Here is a 22,637-nt window from a genome sequence, read left to right on the forward strand (position 1 = left end):
GTGTGGCAGATGTCTGGTTTCCATGATGCAATCGCTCATCCTCTTCTTGATGGACACACTGTAAGCATATCCCAGCTGTACCATTTCACCCTTCAGCCCTGGCACATGTTGTGGCTATTAAAAAAGTGCTGTGTGTGTGTCTGTGTGCGTGTGTCTACACTCTACACTACAGAAGAGAGGATATTAATCCAGGTGTGCTTGACTCTGAACCATCTTGTGTCCTCTCTGTTGTTCTCTCTCTCTCTCTAAATGTCACATCTGCTGATGAGTGTCACCTCACTGATCCATGAAGCTCACCAGACAGAGTACCGCCAGAGAAGGGGGGGTTATAAGTGACATGATGTTCTTGGACTGGAGTGTAATCTCGGCGTGCTTCCCCACTTCTCCCTTAGAGGCGGAGCGGAAGGTCATCCATCAAAGAGTCACATGTGAGTCAGGAATGTGAGCAGCGTGGGGGTCGGAATGGTGACCCCCAAAACACGGCGCCGAGATGCAGCGGGCCGAACAGATGACTCCGTATCGACCAACGCGGAGACGGGGGAGGTGGGGTACCAGACTGCTCGCCTCCTCCTCCTCCTCCTCTCAAACCGGAAGATGAGGAGGACTGACACATGAGCACGGCAGCTGGGTTAAGCCTCCTGAGAACTCCGGGCCGAGTGGGATGATTGGCTCCGGGTTGGACTCCACTCTCGCTGCGCAGAACACTCCACTTCGAGGCGACATCCGGTTGAGTGCCGGATGACACATGGCGTGGTGACACACTGATGCCTTCGCCTTCCTTTCCGTTTCACGCGGCACAATGACGGAGCATTTAAAGTTCAGACTGTCAGCTTTGATTCGAGGCTCGACTCAGATAGACCGGTTGTTCTAATTACTGCAGTGGTCCATGTGTGTGATATTAATATTTTGATCATTAAAGGAATTGAAAACACGAGAGACCTGTTTATTTTTTTAATTTAGATCTATAATCTAAAGAGCTCAAATAAACTGAATTCGTGATTAATTTGAGCTGTAAAAGTTACAGATAATCAATAAATCAATGTCATATATATGAAATACTCGTATATACATGCTGCAGCATGTATATAGGTCTGTAAATGTGTATATATACGAGTATATGTATACATGTGAAAAAAACAAAACAACGACGATGTCTGGAGCTCCTCATAATTATCCGATGTCCCTGTGAAAAAGCTCACAATTCACGTCATAATCTGTCATTTTACATCCAAGTGCAAAGAGCGTGGAGCGACAACGTTAATGTGCTGCTGCGCCACCGGAGCCTCATGCATATGCATGCGGCTCCATCCTACCCACAATGCCCCCCTGCAAGCCTCTCCCAACCTGACGGAGGTTTCTAAAACCCGCAGAACGCTTAACGCCGGTGACGGCGGAGCGACTTTGAAGGGACCCGTTCTTTCTGGAGGCCCCTTTGTGAGCAGGGAGCCAATCGCGCTTTACAAGATAACGCATCCCGCTAGCAGCCGGCTTAGACTGTGTACAAGCAGATACGGTTGCCAAGGAAACCCTCCTGGAGAACTAATGGGCTTTTTTTCTTCTTTTTTTGTAATACCAACCTTCTTGATCTGTGCAAACAATTAATACTTTACCCAGGCAGAAGGGAGGGAGCCGGGCGCATATCCAGGTGCTCATAGCACAGCACCACTCTCTCCCTTCAGCTCTGTGAACGAGGATGAGAGGTATGACAAATAAATGTCACAAACGGATATTGGCCTGGAAGACACTGAGGGATGATGCATGACTCATTGTGCATTAATTCAACGAGAGCAGCTTTTAGTCCATACATCTAATGCGCATGTGCAGCAGCAGCAGTACACATCACGAATGCCCTCTTAATGATTTTCAATGCACGGACGTAAAAGTGCCATTAAAGTCCCCCACCTCCATGTGTGGGGACGGCTACAGGTGTGTGGGTGTGTGTAGGGTTGTGCAGGAGTGTGTAGGACTAAGCAGGAGTGTGTAGGTGTGTGCAGAAGTGTGTAGGACTGTGCCGGTGTGTGTAGGACTGTACAGGTATCGGTACAGCCCAATGAACCCGGTGTGTATAGAAGAGGAACCCCTTTCTCACAGAGCTGCTGGCGAGCCATTAGAGTCCATGAGGGACTTCGCCGAGCCCACAGATCAGCGCTCCTATCTATTACTGACATCCATTACTGGCTGTCCACTTAGCACGGATACTAAATGCTTTAGTCTTTTTATTGACTACCTGTCAACAGGCTGCACACAGTGAAGCTATTGGCTAATAATCGATCCATCCACACGTCAGTAACCAGCATGTTAAGTGTATGAAGCGAGCGAGGAGTCGACAGTGGGCCGAATAGAAGAATGCAGCATGAGCGGTCCCCTCACACTCATCCAGGCATTTCTCTGCATTCAGCATCCATCATTTTGTACAACTTTGATTAGTGCTGGCTTGCATTGGAAGTAGTTACCCACCACATTACTACAGGGGGAAAATTGGCTGTAATTTAAAAAAATAAACAAGCTAGGCACAAATGGCTACGATGCTACGGGCATAGCAGTGCAGCAGGGGAATGGGTTCAACCAAATTGATAAATAAATAAAAAGAAGCTGCCTACAGCGCTGGTGGCTGAGCCAGGTCACAGACTATACTAAAGCTCAATGGTGAGCATTGGAGACGGCAGGCGGCGGCTGGGTCTGCCCGGTTTAATTGATTAACAGTCATTAAGTGGGGAGGAAGTCACCTCACCTGGCGGAAAGGGTGGAATTCACCGGCTGATTCAAATTGATTGGATTTAAAAAGCTGCAGGAAGCCGAGTCCCCCGGAAAGCACGCTCCACCGGAGAGGAGCGTCTTATCCACGCTCAAGCTACAAAGGCTCCTTCTGCTCCAGTAAACAAACAAACAAACAAACAAACAAACAAACGGGCTGGCTATGCAATTTGGATTTCATGGACTTTTATTATTCAAAAATACAGCACAAAAAAAAAATACACACAAAAGGAAAGAAAGAAAAAAATGGTTTTCACACAGTGTGCAAACCTCAAAAGGAGATCCTGATACAATATTAGTACGCTGACTTCAAAGCTACAGTTAATATTTGTTAGTAGTTCATGTTCTGAGCACATGGGGGGACAGACGGGGACCCGTCCCCCTGAGAGCTCTGTACAGTTTGTCAGCAGGTGAAAGTCCTACTAGAATTCTACAGGGGCCCATCCTGACAGCAAACGTCCTTCATGTACATATATATATATCTCTCTCACACACACACACACACACACACACACACACACACACACACACACACACACACACACACACACACACACACACACACACACACACACACACACACACACACACACACACACACACACACACACACACACACACACACACACACACACACACACACACACACACACACACACACACACACACACACACACACACACACACACACACACACACACACACACACACACACACACACACACACACACACACACACACACACACACACACACACACACACACACACACACACACACACACACACACACACACACACACACACACACACACACACACACACACACACACACACACACACACACACACACACACACACACACACACACACACACACACACACACACACACACACACACACACACACACACACACACACACACACACACACACACACACACACACACACACACACACACGTGTTTAAGAGGAACCGACAGATGTCATTTCTTTGTCTCAGCAGGTCTCACTTTCCTTGGTGTTAGAATATAGGTGCAACAACAAATCTACCAGGAAGTACAGAGCCCAAGATGTTCAACATCTGTCACCTCCCCTTAGATCCCAGAACCCACACAAAAAAGACTTGCAACGCGCACACGCACGCACGCACACGCACACACACAGCCAGGCGATTGCAATCACACACGGAAGCCTTCATACTGTACTACCTAGAGACCCTCTTCTGTTGTAGATATAGACTTGCCAAGCACAGCACGGCACACTTATACATACAAACATCTTCTTTATATCATTCAACTGTGTTGTGATTACATAGGGCTATTCGACAGGATATTTAGACACACAGCCAGAAACGGAAATTGTATCATTTTTTTCTTTAAAGCACATACATTTACTTTATCTTGAATAGAATAAAAAAAATTTAAAAACCATGACGTCATGTTTTGGAATACAAAATCAAAAGCTTTAAGACAGTGATAGAGGGTTCGTTAAGCTATGGGGTAATGTGTATGCGGTGCGGGAAGTCCTGGACTTGGAAGTGAGCGAGGCAACAGAAAGCCATCAGCAGGCCCACGTGTACCAATTATTATATGGTTGAGTGGCTGTGGGCGACGATGGCCATCCGGGATGATGCACATTGGTGTAGGTGCTACGACACAACTCAACTGGGGCGACAAGGCACAATAGAAGTTATTAGAATCCAGCTGTGAGGGCTTTGCAGAGGTGAACTGAGGGGAGGTGTGTAAGGCTGCAGTAGAGAGTAGAATAAGGCGTCGGAGCAAAAAGAAACCGTTTGCCCACTCCAAGTGTTCATACTGGGTTTTGTTGTTGTTGTTTTTCACAGACAAGATGAGATGTTGGGCTTCCAAACATTATTATTTGGGCTTGTTTTAAGAGCAGAATAACCCACAAACTGTAAGCACTGACCTGTGGCAACTCACTGACTGACTGGACATTTACGTTATCCAGCACTGAGGCTGCACAATGAGCTCCAACCGAATGGTTGGAAAGTGGAATCAGCGGCACCACTCATGTGTTCCCCTTTGTGGCCTTCATGTAGGTAGCTTCACATCCTTCATTTAAAAAGTACAATTAACGCCACAGAAGTCATGAAGGGAAGAAGAGAGAAGGTTAATCAAGATATTGGCTCCTTGTAATGCGACTGCAAATGAGGAGGATCACATATGCCGGACATCTGTGGGGGTGGGGGGGGGGGGGGGGGGGGGGGGGGGGGGAAATGAAGACCTGTGCTCTTGTCCTGCTAGTGTGTGTTGGGGAGGCCACAGGGGTTAGGGGCCTGTTGATCATCAAACAATCAAAGCAGATTGCTCAGTGAACCCAGCTGCTCCCCCCCCCCCCCTATATGCTACCTCCTCTAAAAAGGAGGAATAACAGTCTTTTTAAACTCTGTCAAGAGGCAATAATCCACCCAATCACAACATGTGGTGGCCTGAGCCTCCCCCTCCCCGCCAGCCAATCCTGTCCATTTCAGCCCCCCCCCCCAACAAACCCAGAATGGACAATTTAAACAGCAAACGGTTCAACAGAAAACCTGCTGACCTAAATAGATGATTTTTCAACTCAGTCGAAGGACTATTTTAAAAGAAATCTGCCAATGTCCTTCTAATAAGTCTGTTTTACAAGTTTTCCAAAAAGCCAGAAGATAAAAGTTTAAAAATAAATTCATGGAATTAAAAAATGTCAGAAATGAGCAGAGACTGGATTGCCTGACAGATGATCATATGTGGGCATTAAAAGATGAGAAATGAACTATACATTTTCCATACTCCCATTCACAAACATACACTTATATTCACATACACACATTCAGCTGCAGGTTTCTACAGACATGCATGCATACAGCTGTATAGCTGGCCACTTAGGGGCCTGGGTCTGTTTTGAACATACAATGTCTCTACAGCAAGGGCCAACTATATAAAAAAAAAAAACTAAAAACATGCATTCACTTATGTACAATACAATTTGTATATTGACCATTCTGCTTTATATCCACACCTATTAATGTTTCAGTGAGAAAGTCCAGGAAGTTAAATTCATAGATTTGATAAAAAGTTAATGTGCTCTGTAAATGATTCCAGTACAACTCAATTCTTCTCAGTACCGCAGCAGAACCAAGCCTTTATAAGAGGAGCATACTCCCATTTGTAAATAACGAGGAGCTAAAAGTCAGGCGAGTCAGTCTACCCAGCGCCGTCTTCATTGGCTTGTGTCCTACTCCCTCCCCTCCTCGAGAAGAGGACAGGCTAGACGATGGAGCCCTCCCTGTTCTGGGCAGGGATCATGACGGGGATGGCCCCCATGCGGCTGAGGTTGGGGCCGGGCATCCTGGCAGCACCGTTGGGTGGAGGCAGAGGGACGCGGCTCGGAGGCCTCTCAAAGTCCTCTGACGAGGGAATCTTGTCGTACTGGGGCTTCAGGGCGTATTCGTGCAGGTTGGAGGGCGACATGGAGCCCAGGGAGGAGCGCTGGCTGCCCACGGTGAAGCTGCGTGCCGTTGAGACGCGACTCTTCGGAGGAGGCACATCCTCTCTGAGAGGAAACAGACAGCAGCACATTTAGACAAAAACTTCCACACGCTTTATCCAAGTGTCGAGTCAAGAGATTTTGAAAATGGAACAGGATTATATTATCGAAGGTGCTATAAATCTGAATGAAGTTGGCTGACACACAGGTATCCAAAGTCTGGATCGTCTGGCACTTGCCGCCCACAGAGAGAAAAACAATGAATAGCCCACATAAGGAGTCCACATGAGTCATTTCAAGAGCGAAACATGACCCGACTCAATAAAGAGGGACAAATAATAGAGTTGGCCTGTTTGATTGGTTGGGGCAGTGTCTGCACTGCTCAGCCACACTGACTGTGTAATAGCCTGAAGAGATTGAGCTGAGCAACCAAGTACAGCTATGCCCTCTACTCCCTCTGCCACCACATTAACAACTAATAAGCAGCAATAATCCAGTTAAATGCTCAATCAAACGGAGCCCAAGGGGCTAGTGCTTGTTCAGGCTGCAGCTTGGTGCTGCGGTGTTCCAGCGAATGCGTGCGTGCATGCGTGCGTATATGAGACCGGACCAGCGGTCTAATCCTCTTTGTCCTACAGCGCGAGTGTCACATTGTGGTCTTGGACAGATTCAGTCCGCAGCAGAGTGATAGTAAGCCCAGGGGTTGTACAGAGCTCGTGGGCTGGGTGGGGAGGGTGGGGGCAGCCAGCAGCAGACATGACACAGGATGCACAGAGCAAACAAAGCTTTCAAACTGATTACCACAGCTGTTTATTTGAGGGGGGGTAAAAAAAAAAACGCTGATGGAGAAAAACATTTTCATGGTTGTTGGGACAGTTGAGTTGCTGTGTGTGTGTGTGTGTGTGTGTGTGTGTGTGTGTGTGTGTGTGTGTGTGTGTGTGTGTGTGTGTGAGAGAACCGAGTGCCATTGATGTTTTTAGTGAATGTACCTTATCTCGTTGCAGATTTCCTTCTCGTACTTCTTCCTGTGACGGGCGCGGCAACAGCAGAAGAGGATGAAGGCAATGATGAGGAGGATCAGGAGCACAGCAATTATGGCTCCTGCGATGATGCCTGCAGTGTTGGGGGCTGGACACAAGGAGAAAAGGAAGGTTTGGTAAATGTCATTTGGGAAGTAAATCCAACAAAGAACTCCACATATATGGCAGAATTATTTTCTAAGTGGCGCTTACCCCGGCAGAAAGTGATCATGACTCAATAAATTAGCGTCCGTTTTATAGCATTTAGCACCTTTTTTTTTATTGTGGAATTACCAATGTCACCCGAGAGATCCTCTTACCACTAAAACACTAGTTACACTTTAGAACCCATGCTCTTCCAGCACTCAGCTTTACTTATTTGTTTGTTTGTTTGACAGCGCTGTCACAGGGTAACTCGGCTTCGACTCCTCGAGAAGCCGACGCTGCCTGAATCCTGAACTCTTTTCCACGGCACACGTGAATCAAATGTATCCCGGCTCTCCCAATGCAATGTTCAGAAGGTCTTCTGAGAGACGAGTGGCAGTGTTCTAACGCGGTCCTCCTCTCAACGCTAAGTTTAGCTGTGATAAACCTCATTGCGTACTTGTTTGTGAGGAAATATTGAACACAACTGAGCTTCAGCTGTATGTGTGCTGGCAATGATGAATGTACCACCAGTACAGGAAGATTACAACAATCCCAGATGCACACATCTTGAACTTAGGAACATGTATCTAGCATCTAGCTAGTGATATGGCGTTATGAACGGCAAAGACGGTCGGTCTGACGAGTTAAAATGTATCTCATCTGATAATGCACAACAACTTTGTCATTAGCAAAAATGTAAACCATTTGATGGTTCCAGCCTCTTAAATATGACAATTTGCTGGTTTTACTTTTCTTTAAATGATACTAAATTGAATATCTTTAGGTTATGACTGTTGGTTGGAATTAATCGAGACATTAATACTTTGGTCCATAAGCAAATACCTGAAAACTAGTGATGCACTAGGGTGTAACGTCATCCGAATCTGCGTGCAGGCATAAATCATTCATACGCCACCCAGACTGATCCATTATTTTCTTTATAGACTCGCATGGACATTTAAGTTCATGGAGGTCATGCTGCCTTGTTACATTGTTTTCTTTCTAACGATTTACTTTAATGATTAGACTTCAGTGATGCTTTCAGTACCTGTAAACGTCTCCATGCACGCAGCTGAGTCACTGCATCAAATATCGTGGGACGTTTAAGAGGAACAACCAACTGTAGTTATAAACTTGACAGAGGAAACAACTCAACTTTAAACTCCTGAAATTAACACTAAAGCTACTCTGCTGTTCCATGGTAATAATTGCACACAGCGTCTCTCAGCTGTCTGCTGCGGAGCAGCTGTGGACAGCTTATTAATGATGATATAGTTCATACACCCGCAATGAATCAGAATTTTGAATGCCATAATGGATCTAAGTGCAAACCGTCAGTTTCCCCATCTGTCTCAGCTGCAGTTTGTGTTTTCATGTAGCAAAAACTAGCATGTTAAGCTAATATTTAACACTGTACACATTATACCCTCTAAAAGCATGCTCCTGTTTCAGACTGAGCATTTAGCCTTTAAGTGATGCTGTGATATGTACAACCTCACAGAGCAGCGAGCAGGATTTTAGGTCTGGTTCTCGATATTACCTCATGATACACATTTATTAATATGTATGTTTTGGTCACCTGAATACATAACCATAGTCTTACTGGAAGGATCAAATGCTAGGGGTGAGAATAAAGGCTTCCATATTATACTTGTATGAAGTACTGCAAACTGTACAAATACAAGATCCATTATCAGTGATTCAAGGTGAAGTTAGTTGGGCACTCACGAGGCGTCACGTTGAGATACAGTACACATTCCTCAGCGCCGACGCGGTTCCTGGCAGTGCAGCGGTAGTTGCCAGATGCGCTGGCAGATGCGTTCCTCACGTTAATGGTGCCTCCCACTGGATCTGTCGGGAGGGCAGAGAACACATCAATGAAGAGGTGACAGTGAAAAACAGCGTGTGGGACCTGAACACCGATTTCTATTTGTTTGGGAGTGTTTGTGAGAGAGTCCATTACCCATCACAGCAGAGCTGGGCAGCACCATGCCGTCGCTGGTCTTCTCCCAGCTGTATTGCAGGGGGTTGGTGCCCTCGTGAGATATGCACCTCAGCACAATGTCTTTGCCTTCCTGCATGGGGCCTTCGGCGTAGCACCTGGGCTTGGATGGCTTCACTGTGGAGAGAGAAGGAATGGAGAATGTTGGAGGGAGGTGAAAAGCAACAGACACAACCAGGTGGCCACCTGGCATTAGCTCAGAACAACACGGTCCCCCTGCCTGGCGCCTCCAACACTTTTATTCTTCAATATTTCATGTTGTGGGCAAGTTGTGTAGTCTGTGTATTGTGTCTTCCTAATGTTCATTTCCTCCCTTGCTCAAAGCAGCAGTCATCAGCGTAATGAGAGCAGTAATCAGAGTAATTGATACAGCTGCTGTCATTACAGGAGCTGTCACTCAGGATAACCACAAGCAAGACGGGAGTGCTTCAACACTGAACTGTTCAGTGTTGAAGGATGGAGGCCAAACTTTTTGCTTTTAAAGCCGACCATGTGCGATCACTCCTCGGTCAGTCAGAGCGCTGGCAGGAGATGAGAGGCGGGGATTCATAAACAAACAGAGCTTCAAATTAAAAGCAGACCCACTCCATCGAAACAGACAGCCGGGTGGGAGAGAGAGAAAAAAGAAACGTTTCTGAGGCCACAATCCAAGTCCGTGCTGTGTGTTCACCAACAGAAAGCAGACATCCTGGTGCAGTAATAATGCGTTCTGTAACAACAAAACCCTGGAGTGGGGCTTTCCAGATCTGAACCAGGTGTCAGGCAGGAGGGGGGAAGCTTAGCAGGCATAACCGTAAGGATTAACAGTAGACTGACAGTACCGAGCGCTCCTCCTAATCTAATAAACACACAGGGGGTCAGGATGGAGGGGGCTGGGGGAGAGCAAAAATTAAGCAAGCGATGATGGACAGATGGTGAAGTGATGGGCGCCCAGGCTGAGCAGCTCCTAACTCACCGGCCTACTCTTTGCTGCAGTTGTGTCGCACAGTGCACAGTAAATGTCAAGGAGCTGTGACATTTTTACGTCTTTTTCAACAAAACAAAAAAAAATAGGTGAAACTCGACGCATCCTGTAACACGCAGCTCCTCTTATAAGGGCCGCTGTCAGATGAGCAGATTTCTTTGTTTGAAAAATGGGGTCAAAGAGGAAGGTGACTGGAGGAGCGCAGAGCCGTACAGCTAACCTGGCTCTTGAAAACGAACAATGTGTTGGGATTTATGCGCTGCACAAGGCTGTCTTGTGGAAGAGATAAGCAGAATGGGATTGCTAGATGGTGCTTTTCGTCGCAGTCAGGAGGCGCCCAACTGCCAAGGAGTGACCGCTGATAGTTGAATGATGAAGTGACATATCAGCGGCTCGTGGACACTAAACCCTGGTTGCGATGAGGATCTCCTGGAACGTCAGGCAGGCAGAGCTAAAATGACTGGCTGTTGAGAGTAAAGGTGGGCTCTTGTCAGAAACAGCTGTGAGAGTTGCTGACATGCAGTGCTGGGCTACAGGTTGGTACTTCTCCTCCTGTTAACCTCAATGTCCTGGTGCAACCAGAGGACACAACAAGGGGATGCTACCCATGGCACAGTAGCTGGACACCATGCACACTGCAGGGGGCCGGCACGTGTGCATACCTGCGTATGTGACAAACCACGGCAAGCCCCGGTGTGTAAACTGAGGTACGCTCATGTTTGTGCACACATACGCAGGCCCGTCTCCCCTGTTCCCGGGACCGTCCACCTTGTGACAAGATCGACCTGAAGGTAAAATGCAGAGCAAGCAAGATGTCCTCCCCTCTCCTTGTCAATGTTTCCTTGCTAAGGACACCCCTGCCCCTCGGGGTCAATAGCTAGCAGCTTGTCAGCTCCTGGAGCCTGGAGCTATCTCTCGCTCTCTCGTTCTCTTGTGCACGCTATAGCGAAAGACATCTGCATAACCATAATAATTTGTATTTTAGTTACTTTAGTTGATGCACTTATCCACAGCGGGATACGATGGACAAATTAAATGAGATCACATGATAACAATACAAGGACCACTAGAACTGACATTTTGACAGCAGATACGTCTCCTCTATCTATCTATCGTATCCATATAACTAGTATTTGCTTGTGCATTCAATTAGAAAAAATCTCTACATACAAGCTCAGCCTATGCTGTTAGTTTCTATTTTAGATGGTATCTTTGGATGAAACGATGGAACTTAAACAAAATATTACAATAAGCATGAGAAACGAGATCAGCAGGGTTGTTAACCTCCCTCACTGGTGAGGAATGTGGAAGCGTTGTAGGGAGGAAAAGCCGAAGCGCAAGCATGTGTGTGAATCTGCGATGACTTCAGCAGTGATTCATTATTCAAGCTGCTTCTGGTCAGATCAATTTTTATGTGAACCAGCCTCCCCAAGGGCTTTGTCAGTGGCTCTTGTGTCAGCTGTATTCACGGTTAATGGTCAGATTATTTGTGGCCATTCATCTTTTTTAACAGAGAGCTGCTTTGTGGCGCCACAATGCAACTACTGAGAAACCTGTTTGCACTGCGCCAACCGGCTCCACCAGAAAGACGTAAGCTCCTGGAAAGCACTTTAATGCATATGATACAGCAGCCCTTTTCTGATCTTCAAAACTGAGAAACTGTTCCGATAACAGCACAATGTGCGGCCTGTCCTACAACAGACCAGTGCGGCGCATTTGGTTTTTCCCGTATGCAAATGCCAGGCGGGTTTCAGGAGGCGACTCACATTCAACATCATTTAGTCAGTTGACCGACCAGCGAGGCCGCTCTGCGCGAGTGTGTGTGTGTGTGTGTCTATGCCTAGGGAGTGAATCATCTGACTTATACAACTCTGCTGTGTCACCCATCTCACCCTGTGCAACAAAAAGCCAGCTGAGTGCACATAGACCCTATTTCTGAGGTTCGTAGAGTTTTTCCTTTCTATTTTTTCTTTCAAAAGGCAGGCTTACATCGCACAGGCTGAAAACAATTTGTAATATTGCAGATTATTTGTTAACCTTTGACTGTAATATCTAGGATTGTTTTAAGGTTTAAAAATGAGTAATAGTGTAGTCATATTCATATATTGTTGTAGTTTTCACTATTACTATTTTAGGAATATCGCCAATATTGTGAAATATCTGCAAACATTCAATTCATCTAAGAAAAAGGAGCCTGCACTCTAATCATTTAACTAATCAAGGCTAAATACAAATATAGATCTAAATCATGACATGTAAAAATATCATTTGACATAATCACAGAGTGAATACAGAATTGCATCACAATGCTCTGCAGCCTCTAGGAAGGTCATGCACTCGATTTGAGAAGGGATTACATCAAAACAGCCAGGGAGGGCAAAGGCCATGTGATTTGTGTAGAGAGAAAGAATTTACCCTGTGAGGGAGAAAAAAGAAGAAGAAAAAAGCCTAACACCAGTGTTCAGTGGTTTGTTCCACTCACCCATGACGATCAGCAGCATCTTCCTGCTGCGGATACCGGGAGCCTTCTTCACTTTACACTGGTAAGTGCCCGAGTCCGTCGACTTAAGCCCCGTCAGGTTGATGGAGGCGTCGCCGTTCTTGGGGTCTGCAGAGTTGAAGTGGACTCGGCCCTTCATCGGTTCGTAGTAGTCCTCGTAGGACCTGTCGCCTGAGTACAGGATCACCTGGATTTGAGAGGGTTTGAGTTAAGAGCTTTACATAATGTGATCCACTGCTGTATCTGACTTATTGGTTTGCAAAAAAAAACATCCTCCTCGAAAAACAAATAAGGCAACAGCCTTGAAATGACAGTAGTGCGCTTTCTGAAAAAAAGATAAGGCTTTGCTCACTGAACCAACCAAAATGGAATGAGAGAAAGCACCCTCTCTTAACCCTGCGATGCCCTTCAGCCTGGCAGCCCTGTGCTGCTCTCCCTTTTCTGTGCTTAACAAGAATGAAGGTAGAACAAACAAAGCGACCACTGTGGAGTTAAATCAACACCTGCTGTGTCAACAAAGAACATTCATTTCTTGGAGACCTCCCCGAACCATAACCATTACCAGCCTTCCCCCTACCTTAACTCAAACCTTCATTCTACAACTAAGGATTTGAGTTATGGGGACATGCAATGTGACTCTGTAAATCAGTTGTAATATCACACACACACACACACACACACACACACACACACACACACACACACACACACACACACACACACACACACACACACACACACACACACACACACACACACACACACACACACACACACACACACACACACACACACACACACACACACACACACACACACACACACACACACACACACACACACACACACACACACACACACACACACACACACACACACACACACACACACACACACACACACACACACACACACACACACACACACACACACACACAGGAAATGCCTAGAAATAAAGGCCAGGTGGAGCCAACAAGTAACCTCATAGCTGGGGTGATGGAGGAGGGGAAAAACAATAACATACGGAAAAGAACAAGGAGGGGAAAAGAATAGCAAACAACGATGAAAAGAGTTCCCATTCTCTTTCATAGACAGTGGCATATTCTTGCACATTTCCATGGAGACAGTCATCAACAGGCTTTTCTGTGCCACGATCAACGCCCGGCATACGCACAGCAAATACCCCTGGGTAGAGAGGAATAGGAGGAGGAAAAGCTAAACATGGCAGGAGGAGAGGAAGAATAATTAACCCATCAGAGGAGGCAAATAACTTGCAAAGGAAGCACGAGAAGAGCAAAAACAAAAAGGTAAACAGAGTCAGGGCTGTTCTGGTGTGTCGCCATTTTCAAACTGGAAGACTCGTTTCTGGAGCTGCGAGGCCATGTTCATCTTGTTCATATTAGCCATGTAAACAGGTAATGTAGCTCAAATTCCACCTGGTTCTCAGGGGAGGGAAATCCATCCCTCTAACTCCACAGGGGATCAAAATATCAGTAATAACAGCATGAGACCACGAAGGAGAGGAAATTAAATTGCCCCGAGCTTAGACAGACAAAGACGCTCACTTGAGCTTCGACCGCTTCACGGGCACACAGATGGGAGGTGCTTACACACATGCACACCTCTTGCACAAACAAAACAAAACAAGAATCTGAACTACACAATAACCTTGAGAATCATGATTTAATGAAAAAAAAAAAATTCCATAGAGGAGCCTGGGGAAAATGAAAAGGGCAATGACTAGACAGGCGGGGGGCTGCAAAGGACAGAGCAGCACCACTGTCTGTGTGCCACGTTTCATAACAGGTGGGCTGTTGGCTGATACAGTCGCCACCTGGCCGGGTCACTCTCAGTGGACGGATCACGCTGCAGAGGTAACAGACCTCTATTGGCTGGGCTTCGTTTCATCAGACGCATGTAAAGATGAGGTCATCGTCATGTGACGCTGTTGCTCAGGCAGGGGAGGGAAAGAGGTGCAGAATCATTTGAGAGGCAAAGCAGGGAGCTGCGATACCCGTGTACTCTAAACAACCTGCTGAGCACAAAGTGCAGCACTGTGTCTATTGCGTTCCCACGGAGGCTTTTAACTTATAAGAGTCAGTGCTGCTTTCACAGGAGCGGGCGGCTCCTTGAAAAACTGCTTTTGCCAGGTCAAAGCAGAATCACCAACGGATTGAACGTCCTTCAACGTTGAGAAGGCAACTAAATGTGGCCATTGTCATTCACGGTCATCACTGCTGTACAAACACACAATACAATTTTGCACCAAACCGTGTCATGGCTTTGCGTCCAAATCCTCCGATACTTTGTCAACACGCACAAATTCCTGTCGCGATAAGTTCAGTAAACAAAAGGCTCTGCTGCAGAGCTGAAGGACAAAGGAGACAGGTTGTATGATCTGGGATAAAGCGCTGCAGCTCTCTTTGTTTTGTTTTCCTGAGTAGATTTCTTTTCCTATTCACACCAATGGGATTTGTTTTTTGTAATTGTTGTTTCTCGTTGTTCTCACAGTGGTGGCGAGCTCTCAGGGCACACCCTCCTTTCAGCTAACCTGTGGCCAGGCCATGAGAGCCAGAATGCTAATGACTGTTACCGTAGGCAGGCCTGGCATCTCTCATTCGAGCCCACCAAAGCAACGTGCGTTAGCTATGCCTCACCACCCGGACCCCTGATGATATGTGGGACATGTGAGATGAAGGGGGATGTCATTCCCCACCAGATACTGGCTTGAATAAAATACTTCTGATTGCGTCAACGAAAAAGACTCTGGACCACATGGTTCATAAATATCAATAAAGTGTGTTTACAGCGAGGGTTACTTGCACATTCAAGCCACACAACCTATCTCCCTGCTCGCAAAAAATGGGGACATCAAGTTCCCGGTTACATGACGCTGTGGACTGATCCTGTTGAATCGTTCTTCGAGTATGATCCGATAGTGGCTGTTCTTTTAAGAGGAGCCTGGATTTGCTGGTCTCGAGCCGTGTGACCAAAGGTTCACCATGGTCTCATCTGGGAGCCCGTGGCTATAAAGTTTAGCCGCCACTCTCATCTCCTTGTCTGATCTAGTAGCTTTGGTCCTCACAGATCGGCCTTAATCCTATTTAACACCGTCACAGCTATTAAAGCAGCCCCATGGAATTAATATGCCGCTAATTATAAAAGAGTTCCCCGCGAGCTTGACTTCTTATCGGTAAAAGGCTATACGGATGTGATCGTGCGTGTATATATATATATATATATATAGCAAGCAAAATCTGATAGGTCAGCGAGAACAAATGCGTTCAGAGAGCGATGTCCGACCCGTTTAAATTCCTACAAAAGGCTTTGGTAACATTAATGGGTGTACAGATGGACCTCAGCCAAATGGCACGTGATAAAGAAAATAAACAGTGCAACCAGATGCAATTCAGAAACAGTAGATATATATTTCTACAGCTGCGTTCAGACATGGAGAGGAAGAAGCCCAACTGGGGAACCACCCACACTGAATTCTGTGCAGAGACAATGAATAATAAGAACATTAACAATGTTTCATCATAACAACCACTGAGCATAACGACAGAATATTAAACTCCATCTCCCTCCTCCACTACTCCAGTTAATGATTCAGAGTACAAACAAAGTAGGTCAAAAACGAATGGAGGAGGATAATCGGTGTCTCCATAATGGCACAAGACTAGGAGCAGGAGAACAGAGGTCTACCTGGATGAGAGGCTTGGTTGGGTCAGTGGACAGAGAGGGCAGTGAGTGGATGACAGAAACCCAATGACGAGCTGGTGACCCATTTCTAACATTCAGGCCAAAAAAAGCCTAAATCCACAGGATACAGGGGAATAAAAAGAGAGTGGAGGAGCGGGATGAGAAGGCTTTGTGACAGGTGGGGGAGTAGAGAGCCACGGGAGAGGGTCACACCACTGAAACGCTCTGTAGCAAGAATCCGTGTCTATGGCTGTGAAAGCCCCGAGGGCATGTGGAGATGCTGTAGAGATGTGTAGTTCTCCCTTTCCATGGCCGAGGGCCATGCTGGAAAGGAAACAGAATAAAAAGGGCTCCCACTATGTGTCTGTGAGAAGACTGCATACGCACACAAAATGCTCAATAGAAGTACACGAGGCTCAAATTACATTTGCCTTGAGTACTGTCGCGCCTACGTTACACTGCAACACCTCGAGGAAGTACACGCAGAGCATGCCTCCTGCCAAACCACACAGACAGCACAACAGGCCAGTGCAACAACCACACACACTGCAAACAAATGAGGGACATGGATAGATAAAAGGATTTCTATTTTTGATGTATTGTTGAGGGGTGTGTAAAGAAGTTCTAAAGCTGCCATACAGAAGACACAGCAAAAGGCAAGAGCAGAGCTGGTCTTCTCTGAACATACAAATGACTGCCAACTGTACGGCCGTGTGACATCTTCAGGAGTAAAATTGCATTTCCAAGCGTTTGTGGGGAACATCTGCACGTACCACTTTGTCTTCCTTCTGGTTGTCGGAGGACAGCAAGCTCCATTCAATATCCAGCGGGCCAGAATCTTGGGGGGCCAGGCTGAACTGGCAGTCCAGCTTCACGCTCTGACCGCTGGCCTTCTCTATGGATGTCTGCACTGAGGATGTGATCTCTAGACCCGAGGCCAAACCTGGACACACACACACACACACACACACAAAGTTAATGCACTGCAATAATAATAAAAACATTGAATGAATAATAGAAACCCAGAAGCAACAAGAAAGGCCTACAATTGTTTATTAAGCACATTCATGTCGCATTTTTACCAGCTGTTTATAAATGTGTATATACTAGAAATATAATAATCAATTAACATGACATGAACCCAGATGAGTCGCAGTAAATGTCGTAACCAATTCCAAAGGTGTCATTTGTTTTTTTGCTAAACTCGACATCTGCCTGTTGTGAGATGAGCTAATGCACAACCGTAGCAGAGCGTCTCAGGTCTGTTGGTGCCGACTGAAACTCTTTTTAAAAGCATTAGGAACAGCATTCTGCAGCACAATCATTGTCAAGTGAGTAACATCTCCCAACATCCTGCAACGCGATATAAAACCTTTTATAACTGGCATCACTGCCTGCTGGGGAAGCTATTCAAGACTTTTGTACTTTTCATTTGAAACTAGCTTTTTGTAATACGTAATACCTCAGGACTTTGTGGGAACTGAAATCAGTGATTTTTAAGACTTTAACCGTGAATGCAGACAGAGGGGCTCATTGATTGTGAAGCTGAGAGCGTCGCTGAACAGGGCTTTAATAGGTTTAATAGATGGGGCATACTTCTAAGATTAGAACCAGCATCGGACCGTCGAGGTGACAATTTGAACAATATAAAAAACACCTAGACTCCGTGACATAATGATGCCCGCTAGAACTTTTCTTGAGAAGAAAAATTATGTACACAGGTAAATACCCCGACGTAAATGAACCATGCAAAACTTTGCCCTGAATGATCTCGATAAGCGCCGCTTTTCCAGCAACGTGATCTCGTTTCGGCAGCCATAACAGTTTGTCTGTCCTGAGAGGAAATGAGCGAATGCTCCGTCGACATGTTTCGCTGCAATGAGCTTCAGAAACGAGAGAAACCTGTGATGAGACTAGATCACAGCGAGCTTCAGGTTTTTATTTTGCGCCTGAATTAACTAATATTCATTTTTAACATTGTGCAAAATGAACACCATTTTGTACATTATTTTCTTCTTGTTTTTGGTTTGGTGATGGAAAATCCTGTCGCTTGTATGGAATTGAACCGAGTTGATGAAAATTGCTGAGAATGTTTCTAGTGACTTGCTTTTCAGAAACACTCAGCCAGCAGTTCAATGTTTTGATTCAGGCAATGTGTCACTCATAAAATAAATATGGCTACATCTCATCGGAGAAGTAACTCTTAGAACATGCATAATGTAAATCACGCAGTGAAAACAGACGGATAGATGAGAACACAGCTTAGCTGGAGGAAGGGTGATAATAATAATAATAAAATAAACTGTAGCCCATCAGCACAGCGGAGCAGACTCTTAAGCATTTATTCTTAGAACGAATAAACATAATTTCCTGGTGACATCAACTGGGTTAAGATTCTCCATTCAATAAGAGATTTAAGCCGCAGCACGGAACACAGTCCATAGAGAATGGAGTTGTCACATGCTGCCTCGACGCATTAAAATCCTTCTGACAGCCTGCCACCTTCCAGTAAGTGGGGGGAGAACAGCTTTATTTATTTATTTATTTATATATATATATATATATATATATATTTTTTTTTTTCTTCTTCTTTTTAAACACCACAATATGTTGCTGCTAAAAAAACGTGAGTGTAGAATATACTCATCACATCCCACAAATTACACAACACATGTGTAACTGAAATCTAATAATAATAATAAAGGAATTTCCCCTCCATAAATAAAAAAAAACATTTTCGCTAGCTACATCTGCATCAAATTTTGCAGCTTTTACTGCAACTGACAGATTGAGCTTACTGCGATAATTGGTGGAACAGGAGACAAACCTCACAACTGTACACACTTTGTTAGAATCTTTTCACTTCACAGAAAGGAAGAGAGTACCTTTGATTAAAAGGTTTCCGTAAAACGCGACAAAACATGAGTACATGCAGTGACAAAAACAACAACAACAACAGTGTGAGTCTTCCAACCTACTTGAGCACTCAATCTAATCTACAAATAGCATGAGAAAGTTCATTGAGTATGCAACTTAAATGATGAAAATTAAAGTATTCCTTTTGATTGTGAGACAAAGAGGATTTGGCCAGCTCATTATGTGAGGGACTTGGCCCCCGGAGGACGAGCGCGAGCTACAGGTGGAGGTCCCTGCCGCATCTCATGTCCATCCGCTCCGTTTCAGCCTCAAACATCACTTCCCCCTGGGCTGCGCGAAGACAACTGAATGGAAAACATACCAGAGGCTTTCACGCACATAAAAGAGTGACAATCTCAGTCACACCCACTATTGTTGAAGCTCACGGCCTGTGAGCACTTGATATGAATGCAAAGCACAAGCATAGTTTTATTCCCCATCCGTCGGCGCTGCAGCTGGTCGTTGCAGCCCACAGATTCTGACAGACGCCCTTGATGGGAGCGATCCATCGCCTTCAGCAGAAGCACGAAAAACAGGGAGTGATACGGAGAGGACTGAGATACGTGTCTATCACTGTCAAAACGGAGACGCGGCTTGGCATCTGACACAAAGCGGTGTCAATTCATCAAGCACTCGAAGGAGACGGGGCATTTTTCAAAAGTCGCTGAGAAAGGGGAGAAACTTGCATTCGGTGAAAAAAAGTATTCAGCTCAAAATGTTTATTAGGTGTGCCGGTTAAATCAATGGCGGACCGCTGAGGTCGAAGACAGCATTTGTTTAAATTACAGTTCAGCCGGAGGCCTCTTCTTCCTTTCAGCACCACACAAAAGGAAAAGAAATGTGCCATTTCAGGATATCATCCCTTCAACTGTTAAACAGATGTGTTGGCTTATAAACCTGCCCGTGTGGTGGCTCAGGTGACAGCAATGCCAAGGCAAAAAGAACATAAATACTATGAGTGTAATCTAAGCTTAATTCTACATTCAATCAACAGACAGGATCCCGTTTAATCCATCTACTGCGCACATAAAGTCTTGGGAGAGGAACTGTGCTAATTGCCAATGAGATAATTAGGTGAAAGCTGCAATTATAGTGTATGCAGAAAAACTGGTTCACGTTTGTTACTTCGAGACTAGATTACTGCAATTCCTTATCATCAGGCTGCTCTTTTATGAAGGTAGATATGCGTCTTTATTACGCAAACAAAAAAAGATGTTTTGAGAGCAAATTTCTCATTTGTAACTAAACTAATTCTTAGTTTTGCTTATGAAACCTTTTCTCATGGCCATTCGGTTTTCTGGTGCTTTCTAGTCAAATAATAATGACTATATACACAATTAACCCTGATTAACTGATAACTATATGGCAATTTAAGATGACGTAATGATGGTTAATAACTGGCTGTATAAACGTTCCTTCCTTCCTTAACTTCCCACAGTGGAACAACACAAATAACCCTGTAACCTGGGGGGAAAACAGCAGCTCACAGTGTTAATCAGTAACTATCAGCTATCAACACACTGTACACACTGTGTGTGAACTCTGGGGCACAAATGATCTTACTGAGCTCAAAGTCTCTGCCCCGGTGAGAGCGCGCTCCATATAATTACTGGCTTATATAGGGTGACCGTCAGTCCTTATTTAGAGTAATGGCACCAGAGCTAAAGTAAACTGGCCTTCTTCCTCCGAGCTGATATAAGAGAGACCATCATTACAGCCGAGGAAAACTATGACGAATGGACTGCTGGTAAAAGCAGTCACGCATTTACACCCCACACACACACACACACACACACACACACACACACACACACACACACACACCTTTCTTGAGCTGTGTCTACTACTGTAGTAAAAAATGTCCTACTGTGTGCGTGTGTGTCCACGTAGTGGGAGAGCCGAGCAGCAGGGGAGGGCACGCTGGCTAATTAAAAAGTCTGTCTTAATAACTATTCATCGCTGCCTGTGTCTCTGCCAGTGTCTCTTTCCCTCCAGTCTCCACCACAGTGTCTGACACAGCACATCCCATTGTGGTTACTGGGAGACCGGGAATGAAAAAGAGGAATTTAGGGTGTCAGCGGGCTCCACCCAATACCCACACTGCCATTCACCCACTCCACCCACCCCCCTGCCTGTCCATCCTCCTCTTCGACACACCCATGATTGTGGAGTGCCGGTCCCCTAGGTCTACAATTTTCTCCGGTCCTGCTGATTGTAAACCCCCACACCCCCTCCACCTTTGTCGGCATACAATGGGGAGTGAATCCCGTCTCCTGGCAACCAATCCCTCGGAGAAGGTTGCCGTGGCGCTTAAGAGACGACATGAGGGATAGGGAGGGAGGGAGGGCGTGAGCGAGCGAGAGAGAGAGAGAGGTTAAGTAGGTGGAAACACTAGGGAGTTATGAATAGCGACGTTAACGTTACTTCTCCGATAAAAAGCATTTGTGGAAGTAACAAAGCAACGTGAGCCGTCTTTATAAACATCCACATGGTTTCATGACAAAGCAACATTGTAAACACAGACATGGTTTCAGCTGAAATGTTGCTGATTGATTAATCAAACCGCATTTAAAAAACACTTGATGAGGGGAACAGCTTGTTTATCATTTTTCTACATCGGGAACTGAACAATACCTTTTAGGTTTTACTCTGATGAGTGGAAAGATTTAAAAAAGAGCATTGTGGAGACCTCACTTTGGGCTTTTGTCATTATCATCTACATTTTAACAACTAAATGAGGGTGACCTCGAACAGTCCACTATTCAATGATTCAATCTAAGGAGTTGATTCGTGACAGGAAAATGTGGCAATGAAACAAAAGGATCATTCATCGTTCATAAAACACAACATGGCTGTTTTCAAAACCAGATAATAAAAAAACACTTAGAATGGCTGTTTACGACTTGCGCCTCCATCTCTCTCTTCGACAGTCCCTTGGCTTCCCTGTCGTTTTTTTACTTTTCTTTTTTGGCGATACATAACGCTTAATGAGCAATACAGAATATAAAACGCATGATTCGTAATCAGTAGACTATAGACAAGACTTGAAAACACAACATAAACGTGCCATAGGTCTGTTTTGCGAGTGTGTGGTTTTTTTTTTTAAAGAATTGGGACCAACATGCATATAGTTGAACCATCAACTTGTCA

The 22,637-nt window shown here is 45.4% G+C and overlaps 1 protein-coding gene across 1 annotated transcript in view; it reads right to left on the reverse strand.

Moving 5' to 3' along the window:
* Nucleotides 1-2,925: 2,925 nt before the first annotated feature.
* The window catches only part of cxadr (CXADR Ig-like cell adhesion molecule), a 35,340-nt gene continuing 15,628 nt past the window's right edge, over nt 2,926-22,637 (reverse strand). The window contains exons 2-7 of the mRNA XM_034550908.1: nt 17,345-17,514; nt 12,852-13,056; nt 9,367-9,522; nt 9,132-9,254; nt 7,227-7,365; nt 2,926-6,303 (exon numbers count right to left, since the gene is read on the reverse strand). Coding sequence (XP_034406799.1) covers nt 6,018-6,303; nt 7,227-7,365; nt 9,132-9,254; nt 9,367-9,522; nt 12,852-13,056; nt 17,345-17,514 — 1,079 coding nt within the window. The 3' untranslated portion in view covers nt 2,926-6,017. The remainder of the gene's footprint in view (nt 6,304-7,226; nt 7,366-9,131; nt 9,255-9,366; nt 9,523-12,851; nt 13,057-17,344; nt 17,515-22,637) is intronic.

The sequence above is a fragment of the Cyclopterus lumpus genome, chromosome 14 (genome assembly GCF_009769545.1).
Source record: "Cyclopterus lumpus isolate fCycLum1 chromosome 14, fCycLum1.pri, whole genome shotgun sequence".
Taxonomy (NCBI): domain Eukaryota; kingdom Metazoa; phylum Chordata; class Actinopteri; order Perciformes; family Cyclopteridae; genus Cyclopterus; species Cyclopterus lumpus.